The sequence below is a fragment of the Limulus polyphemus genome, unplaced genomic scaffold (assembly GCF_000517525.1).
Source record: "Limulus polyphemus unplaced genomic scaffold, Limulus_polyphemus-2.1.2 Scaffold7821, whole genome shotgun sequence".
NCBI classification, from domain to species: domain Eukaryota; kingdom Metazoa; phylum Arthropoda; class Merostomata; order Xiphosura; family Limulidae; genus Limulus; species Limulus polyphemus.
The window spans coordinates 24,002-33,923 of record NW_013673431.1 but is presented as its reverse complement, the minus strand read 5'-3'; the positions used below and the strand labels follow the sequence as shown (position 1 = coordinate 33,923).

At 32.5% G+C, this 9,922-nt stretch overlaps 2 protein-coding genes across 2 annotated transcripts in view; both read left to right on the top strand.

Moving 5' to 3' along the window:
* Positions 1 to 435: 435 nt before the first annotated feature.
* Positions 436 to 2,979, top strand: LOC106474888 (carbohydrate sulfotransferase 4-like). The gene is made up of 2 exons (XM_022403166.1): positions 436 to 716; positions 1,957 to 2,979. The coding sequence occupies exons 1-2, from the start codon at positions 453 to 455 to the stop codon at positions 2,734 to 2,736; spliced, it is 1,044 nt and encodes a 347-aa protein (XP_022258874.1). The 5' UTR covers positions 436 to 452; the 3' UTR covers positions 2,737 to 2,979.
* Positions 2,980 to 9,112: 6,133 nt separating this feature from the next.
* LOC111089910 (carbohydrate sulfotransferase 4-like) overlaps positions 9,113 to 9,922 on the top strand; it is a 3,755-nt gene continuing 2,945 nt past the window's right edge. The window contains exon 1 of the mRNA XM_022403168.1: positions 9,113 to 9,219. Within this exon, the coding sequence (XP_022258876.1) occupies positions 9,130 to 9,219 (90 nt within the window). The 5' untranslated portion in view covers positions 9,113 to 9,129. The remainder of the gene's footprint in view (positions 9,220 to 9,922) is intronic.

Sequence of the window (9,922 nt, the reverse complement as noted above, 5' to 3'; positions counted from 1 at the left end):
TTCAATTCTAGCGGGCAGAAACACTGATCTAGAGCTGCTTGAAGACTATTTCTTCATAAGTAACAGTAACAACAGTGTATGCAAAAGACAGCAGAAACAGTGCGCTGAAAAAGGAGTTGACGGAACGTAACAATTGTGTCATAGAGAACTGCTAAGACAACGAATTAATTTAATGAATAAATAAACCAGGCTACGATAAACAGACGACAAGATGAGTCGCTAGAAAATAAGCTTCGACAAATTAAGTTTAAACCTTTCCAGTTTTCCATACGTTTTGTCTACGAGTTGTTGGGCTGTGTTAGTAATCACATTACAATTTGTTTTTTTTAGAAATTATATCGGGTAGAATATTCAAAACTTACAATGTTTTTAAGAGACATTTTTGAATTATTTTTTTATGGAAATTCTTTTTATTTAAATATTATTTTTAACTGTTAGAAAATGAAGCCACAATGCAAGTTGCTGCCGTGAAACATTTTCCATCACCAACAAATCATGTGAAACCCGTTATTCTGCTGCAGGCTTACTGGAGGAGTGGGTCTACTTTTACTGGAGAAATGATTAGTAATTATCCTGGAGTCTTCTACCGCTACGAACCCTTTATGTATTTCGATCTTTTCAGAGAACTAGACTCCGAACAGACAAAAGCTGCAATAAAGACGTTGCGCCACCTTACACGTTGTGAATATGAAAATGTTGACGATTTTTTTCAGCAGGTAGAAATAATTCATTATAGATTTTTTTTCATAAAATCAAAATAAGTCAATAAAAATTTATTATTATTTGTAAAATAATAAAAGCTCTTAATTTTATTGTTTATTAAATACGGGTCCTATTTTCACAAAATGATGTGCAATTAATGTAAGACCAATACCAGGGTTAATCAGGCCAGTTGGTACAACACACAAATAGTAGTGGCCTAAGCTCTATTCTTATTATTATGTTGAGGTGTGAACGAAATTAAGTGAATTGTCATTATTATAAATTTTAGTTAAATTGTTTAGAAATCAGATTTTAGGGTAAAGATTAATAACATAATTTAATATTGAAGCTTACAACTTTGAATAGTGTATCATATGAAATTCTTAAATAATATACATTTATAATAATATTTAGAATTTAAAGCTGTTGTTTGTTTCCAAACTAATATATATATATTAACATCTGTATGTTTCTAAATAAAAATAGATGGCGCGATTAATTTCACGAATATGGCCTACCTTAAGTCAGTGTGGTCACAGAGGATATTTGTAGTTTACCTGTTAGTCACAATTAAGAATATTTTAGCAACTCTACTGGTAAAAGTTATTACATAATATCATGAATATAAATAACGAAGCAAACAAAATCATATTTATATGATATACACGCATATATATTTTCAAGCAAAGGATTCGAATGTATATAATGGTTTTGTCATTTATACTTATTTTATAACATTATTATCGCATGTGTTAAGTGTTGTAATTCCAATTTGTGAAATGGTTTCGTCTTTTAAATGGGATAAAAAAGTCCTCTTAGTACTGTTTATTACTGTCACGAGATTATGTAGATAAATACGTCATTTTGTCTTTTATTTTAACTTTAAGTGTGAGAAATATTTAAAGGAATATAGAAATGTGTAGACAGTAAGCTAATGTACACATACATACATCTATCTATCTATATATATATATATAAGTAGAAACGTTTATTATAGAACTACAAATATATTAATCATTACTTAAACATAAAGAAGTATCTAAACACAGTGTAGTATATCCGAAACACGATACTTTATGTATGCAAACACAATATACTATGTGTAGTATGTCTGAAACACAGTACGTTCTGCTGTGGTGAAGTTGGAATGATATTATTGTGTACTTTTCTAATTACTGAAAATTCCTAAGGGACTAGATTATAAATGTAGTCTTGAAAAATGTAATGGGCCTAATACTAATAACTTATTCGTAGGTTCGTCTTGGAGAATGGAACAGTGATACATTGTTCCGCTACAGAAACTGTTCTTGGCCTTGTTTTCGAAGACCCGTAGAATCTTGTTTATATCAAGCCAATCCAAGTCGGTGTTTCTCTACACCAACCGAACGATGCCTGGGTAAACACTTCCTCTCAAAGGCTTGTCGAATGTCTTCCAGCTTGCTCTTCAAAATTGTTCGGCTTCGATTAGCTAAACTAGCGATGCTGTTAGACGAACCAGAGTTTCATCGTTTAAAAATTATTAATTTAGTTCGTGACCCGCGTGCCATAATCTCATCGCGCAATAAACGTCGTTGGTGCGTAAGTGATGCTTGCAGAAGCCCAGAGTCTCTTTGTGAAGCTATGCGTAAGGATATAGCAGCTGGCGAAACGCTGAAAAAACATCATCAACAACGGTTCTTTCGTTTTCGTTTTGAAGATCTTTCTCTCTGGCCATACGAGACAACTAAAAAATTGTTTAATTTTCTTGAACTCCCTAGCCATCCCCGAATAGATTTTTTTCTGAGAAAACGCATAAACACTTTACTAACTCACACGTTTTATGACCACGATGGTAAACTTCAGAGTCCTACAACTCACAAAAAGCCTGTCAGAGTCATCTTTCGGTGGGTCGATGAACTTCACTGGGAAGAGATATTAACCATTCAAAAAGCCTGTGGAGACGTTTTACAAAAGCTGGGATATAAGTTAGTTAATTCTACCCAACAAATGAGAAACTTTTATCCTGTAGGTCCCCACGGCATGGCTGACTTTTAGAACCGAGTAATATACTAGATTATAAACTCCGATTGGTGGTGCACGATCTGCTGTTTGTATGTGAACCTAATGCAACGTAGAGAAATAAATCACTGCAAGTCAAATACTACTAATTTCTCTGTAATGATATAGCTAAGTTAGATTGAAGTCGGCAAAATGTAAACACTCGTATATGTATTTTTATATCACGAGATATGTATGTTGTAGTTTCTTTTCGTAACAATAAAAACAAGAAAAAATGTACTTATACTGACTGTTCAGATTCATTGGAGTGATTATTTCAAGAAAAACTGAAGATCTATGAAAGGTGTAAATACTGTACTGATGTTGTTAATATTTATCGCAAATGTACACTTTGTTTAATAAGTAATATTAAAGGAAAAAGTATAGCAGAGTATTTCTATAATAGGATATAATATGTTATCTCAAAATATGGTAATAAACGTAATGATTTTTATTGTTTATCTTGCATTAGGAAATTTGAGTGAAGACTTGAAAAATAATTAATGCAACATAATACAGTCCTTATATATATATATTATTTTAAGGACTAGTGCTAATAGCGTAAAGGTCGGTTAGAACGTCAATAGGCCTAGTTGATCGATTGTCTGTGCTATTGTAATACTTTAAAAGATGATAACATATTTTTGTGTAAAACGTTTAAAATAAAATTCTGTAGAACCACTATTTCTCAGAATGTTATGATAGAAGTAATTATTAGTTAACTCTTAATCTAAATAATACTGTTCCCAAATATACATACCTTCTAATACTCATTGGCTTGCTCTTGCTCAGTCTGGGGAAATAGAGGACTGTTTTCGCGACACAAGTTTAAAATGTAAATCATTTAAATTTTCATATTGTATGTATTCTATAGGCTGTATGCGAAAATCTTCAAATCTGTGGCCTGGTGAGGTAAGGTGTTGATGTTGGATGAAAACGCTAGTTACAATTTAATCCTACGAGATTAATGACGAGTTAAAAATGGTAATATTTGTGTAGGCTGTCACTTTTTAAATAGTCCATATTTTACTTTATTACTTAAACGTCATGAGCGTAAACACAGAACAAACGTGGTATAAAAGAAATATATAGTTAAAACCACATAGGTGACATATGAAAGAATTGTTCAACCTATTATTTTATTTAAAGCACACGCTAGTTTATTACAAAACCTACTAGAAGTTTATAAAACTGAAGCCTAAAGGTCTCAGAGGTTTGTACATTACCTTGCGAGGGTTGTCGATAATCTTACATTTGTTCAACCAGACATAAATACAGGTATTAACAAGTATGATGAGCAACGTAGGAAAATGTCACACATTTACACGCTCTCATGCTGTGATATGTAAATCTCACGCACTTGATGTGAATTATCTAAAAAATATATTTCGTTAATTAAAAACTCAAGTTGATTTCTTTCATTCGTTACTATTCGACTAAGTTCGCTTATTTCCGTAAGCCTAAGGCCGTGTGCACTTATCGTCCATGATCACTGGTCAATTATCAACACTCAACCAATCACAACCTAGCTTTTATATGTTGAAATTTCAACATGTTTGACTCGTATAGTGAAACAGAAACTGTATTGTTCTACCACATCCAAATGCAGGAGAAAAACATTATTTTTCACTGATTCAAAAAAACAAAACCTCATTTCAAGCATGGAACACTTGGCTCAATGATAACCATCATAATGGCCAACAAAGATTCCTGTTGTAAATATGAACCCAGGAATTACTAAAACAAGCTATATGGAATTATAATAAGTAACATTCTGGTACATGTAATTAAATTTTAATGTTGAGTAAAATCACGCAAAGACTTTGTCGTGGAAGCAGTATTGATATTTTGTGGTAGGGTTGGTAAGAAATTCTACAGTTTTTAAAGAATTCCATAATAAAATACTCTTTGAAAATGTTGCCTATAAAGTCTTAAAATTGCTCAGAATGCACGAATTTACCTGTAGTTTTTCAATTTATTTCGGGGAGAGAGCCCCCGGAATCCCCCTACACACACAGAGGTGAACGCGTCGCGCCTAAGGTACCCCTGTCAACAGAATATTTCCTAAATCAATTACTTGAGAACTCTGATATACTAATTATTATTTACTATTTGTCATCACTTAAACGTAAAAATAATAACTTCTTAACATAAATATAAAGTTTATCTTAATGTTCCATTTACACACAGAAATGTGGAACTAATGAAATTAGAATTGATGGTAAGAAACATTTATTACCGAACACTTACAAAAGTAAACACCCAGCTGTTAGTTATTCTTGTAAGAGGACCATTGTCAGTAAATGTTACATTACATAACATAACCAATGACGTTACACAAATATTTTATCTTATAAATAGTAATGTAATTCACTGCCTAATACTTATTCTGTCATCGATCCTCTGTTCACCAGTAACCTTGACAACGTGACAAATACTTACGAAGGAATACGACATAAGGCGCCATTGTAACACAAAACACAAGATAAAGTATGACCAGTATGAACATAAGGCAACATTATAACATACAACACAAGATAAAGTATAGCCAGTATGAACATAAAGTGCCATTATAATACATAACACAAGATAAAGTATTACCAGTATGAACATAAGGCAACATTATAACACACAACACAAGATAAAGTATGACCAGTATGAACATAAAGTGCCATTATAACACATAACACAAGATAAAGTATAGCCAGTATGAACATAAAGTGCCATTATAACACATAACACAAGATAAAGTATGGCCAGTATGAACATAAAGTTCCATTATAATACATAACACAAGATAAAGTATGACCAGTATGAACATAAAGTGCCATTATAATACATAACACAAGATAAAGTATTCTTTATGTTCATACTGGTATACTTTATCTTGTGTTATGTATTATAATGGCACTTTATGTTCATACTGGCTATACTTTATCTTGTGTTATGTGTTATAATGGCACTTTATGTTCATACTGGACTTTATCTTGTGTTATGTGTTATAATGGCACTTTATGTTCATACTGGTCATACTTTATCTTATGTTATGTGTTATAATGGCACTTTATGTTCATACTGGCTATACTTTATATTGTGTTATAATGGCACTTTATGTTCATACTGGTCATACTTTATCTTGTGTTATGTATTATAATGGCACATAGCCAGTATGAACATAAAGTGCCATTATAACACATAACACAAGATAAAGTATGACCAGTATGAACATAAAGTGCCATTATAACACATAACACAAGATAAAGTATAGCCAGTATGAACATAAAGTGCCATTATAATACATAACACAAGATAAAGTATGACCAGTATGAACATAAAGTGCCATTATAACACATAACACAAGATAAAGTGTGACAAATATGTAGACGAATCACCAACTAACAGTTTGAAGGACTTGACAAGGAAACATGAAAAACGTGCGTGCTTTGAGTAAGTATACAAACTCTGAAACTACAAGTCTTACTGCATTATACAAGGTCTCTCTGATACTTGTGAATTTTTTTAAAAATCATTTAGAGACGAGGAAGTAGTAAAACAGTGTGAAGTGAGAACGGCATGTACATTTGGGGATAATAAAATGACTAGAAGTTTTGAAAGTATATTATTATTATCTCATCAGACTGTGGCGAGGAGAGTAAGTAAAATAAATGAACATGTTTCCTCCAAACTAAAATTTGTCGTTTAGAAATGTTAACACTTATAGCTTTGGATGAAAGTACGAATGTTATTGGAAATTCTCAAATGCTGATTTTTATCTACACTATCGATGAAGATTTCTCAATACATTAAGAACTTCTGAAGATGCAACCTTTGGATAGCAGTATAAAAAGACTTGATACTTATACAACACTTGTCTGTTAATAATGAATATGGTGGGTTTCAGAACTGCTTCTGCATTATGACCGATGGTGCAACAGTGATGACTGCCAATAAAATGGGATTAGTCGGTTTGCTTAAGAACAATGGAGTGGATACTTTCAAAGCTACTTACTTTTTAGCTTGTATATTAAAGTAAGTATATGGGTGTGTTGGGCTAAAAAATTCTTCTACAGTAGGTGTCTGTGACTTGTTGGTGATAAATTCAACAATGAACAACGCATATTCAAAACAAGTTAAACGCATGTACAAAAATGTTTTACACTATGTATATCATAGTTGGATCTTAAATACTATACAGTTGTCTTCTTCTTGTCAAAAGTCCATTTAACTGCTTTATAATTCAGTTGACAAGCTGTACTATTTTTCTCTTAAACACTATCAGTGTATAATTCAATTATTTCTTTTCTTCTCTCTCTCTTCCTTTTCTTTTCATCACAACAGTATCAGTGTATAATTCACTTATATTGCCTCGTTTAGTTACCGCAGTTGTATCCTGAACTTCCAATACTCGTCTGCTTTTTCGTATTTAGGCCTACTTCTAATAAACGCCTGTTTTGTGCATATAGACCTACTTACAAATAATCGTCTGTTTTTTGTCAAAGTCCACACAGGCAGGTTCAGTTGCTTTAGAATACCTTCTCCTAAATTATCAGAAAACTGTTAATCTCATTTTAATATATCAACCTTTAGGCCTTTCACTTCTACGACGGTTAATTTTAAGTTTCCATAACCTTTTTCTGACTGAAACTCTCTTTCACTCTGTTTTACTTTTGGCTCTCAATACTCTCTGGTCTCTCGTCTGTCTGCTGTTCCCGCTCATCTCGTACTATTTATATGTTATCACTTAATCGTCTGCTCCCTTCTAGAAATCTCTAAATCCTCGACATAAATAAATTTCACGCGACGTTCGATAGCCTCAACATCAATGAATTATAAATACAAGTACGATGTATTTATACAGTGTCGTAACATTTTGTAGGCCTACGTTCAAATGACGTTAGAATCTCTCCAATACAAGGACTAACATAAAATCAAATTACTTGTAAAGTAACTCAAAAAGCGCGGTAGCAAATAGAGATTCAAATACTTCACGAAAACACACTAACTGATTCAACTCTCTATCTTGAGAAACTCCACACGCTTCACTACTATCTCATAAGTCTAATTTAGTTTCAAATGTACGAGGAAACTTGAAGTAAACTTACAGCTTTTTTATACCAAATAACGTGTTCATTAAGACCCGCAGCTCCATCTAGCTAACAAACAAATTACAACATTGTGAACTATAGCTGAAAGCAAATACTTTCCAAGGTATTTAAGGTAAAAATATATTTTTGTTTTTGTGGATGGTCTGAGTAAGTATGTGTAAGAATTTATTGTCAACGTATCTTGAAGGCTAAAAAGAAGACTCTGCATAGACACACAACTAATCCCTTTTCTAGTATTTTACACTTGCAAAGATCGAACTGTGAACGAAAATGTAACCAAATTATTGTATTTCGCGTTTTGAGAAATTAATATTCAAGTACCATAAATGTGTATGTAAACAAAAATTGATGAAGATATTTCCGCCTACATTTCAATAGTTCAATGTGAAGAGTGACTTTCGTTTCTAATATAATACTACACATTATAATAATTCCTCAAGATTGTGATATTTGGGTGAACGGACAGTGAACATTGAATTTTCTTTTATTATGTACTGAACTCCTGTTTTCAATATACATGTATAAAAAATGCCTATTGTCTTCAGAAAGAAATGGGAGTATTTCAACAAGTACATAGTTTGAAAACATTATGGCATTTACACGTTGACGATTACCATATGTTTTTCCCATACAAGTTCTATCAATGTGTTACTTTCAAGAACCTTCAAGATCCACTCTGTCTGTACCTATTTTTAGTTTCATTCTTTGTTGGTTGGGTTTGACATATGTGCCACCTGGTGGTCGGAACCATTATTGTTTCTGCATCATATATTTCCATTCGTACCCAACATAATTACATGTGTGTATGTAAAGTAAAATATAAGTTTATGTGATGTTTGTATAATGAGATTTTGTTTTCCTGTTATTTTTAATTTAATAGTGAAAATACACACAGTACACTATTCTACGAAAGGCGTGCGTTAGCCACCTGTCATTGCTGGAACAGGTGTGTGTGAACGTATGGGAGCTGTTAGCTCCAGAAAGAGTTCGATAATAGCGGATTTCACAGTACACTTATGTCCAGAAAGAATGTTCAGGCTAAATGTCTTCTTAGAAGCGTTGTAAATATTTCAATAAAAATTTTCATATACTTGTTTACAGAAATTTTTTTAACACTAGAACGCGATATAGTCGTCAAGGGTGTAAACTGATGGAAATGGTCGAAGGACAAGCTGGTACATTTAACACCGTAGGCCTAAAACTATTAAGAAGAAGGAAACCGAAACGTGTCGTTGTCCTACGGGGACTAGGGACCAACGTGAAGGTTTTACTGTTATGTTTAGTAATGACGTTATTTCTAGTTATATGTTTTGTAACGGAATTACCTCAACAGACAGATGAAGGACACTCAACTAAAATCCTGAACTATCAAACGGTAAGTCTTATCAATTAAACAAATGGGACATATGTATGAATATATTCAACGGAAAAATAAATGTAAACAAGTAAACAACCAATGTTAGTAATAACAAATTCACACGTACGTTTAGTTACAGTATGTTTTTTGTTGTTGTTTTTACATAAGATTTAGTATATTATAATAGAATAAAAATAATGCCTATCAAGTATACTATAAAATTAAACACTAGGTTGAACAATATGTTTATTGGTGTATACTACAAACCAACTATAGATGGCGTCAGTCGCAAAACTTACTTAATTTGTGTTTTAACTTTTTATTGCAAAGTTACACAATGGGCTATCTGCGATGTGCCTACCTGCAGAATTGAAACATCAATTTTAGAGTTATAAGCTTTCAGGAGGTAACCTGCTGTGAAGAAAATACTCGCCCCACCCCACCCCCATCCCCTTTTTTCAGTTTATACACATTTTAGATACTGAAATCAATCAATTCAATGCTGAATACTAAGACTTGGAGTAGCTTAAAGTCTATAAGTTTGTGTTGTTTATAAGTCATACTCTTAGTTGTCTTTCATAAAACACAGACCCGACAGCAAAAGACGATAAGATAACCTTGGAGTTTCAGCAGAAACTTGTCAAAAGGCAAATTCACCATTATCTACAACTTTTTGCCCGTTTGTTCTAACAACGTTAAAACGGCTTACCGACTTCTTGAG

What these genes read in the sequence shown, in the direction of transcription:
- LOC106474888 (XM_022403166.1), top strand. Translation starts at nt 453, where the DNA reads ATGCAAGTTGCTGCCGTGAAACATTTTCCATCACCAACAAATCATGTG. An exon ending in TTGACGATTTTTTTCAGCAG is followed by an intron (nt 717 to 1,956) that starts GTAGAAATAATT and finishes ACTTATTCGTAG; the next exon opens with GTTCGTCTTGGAGAATGGAA.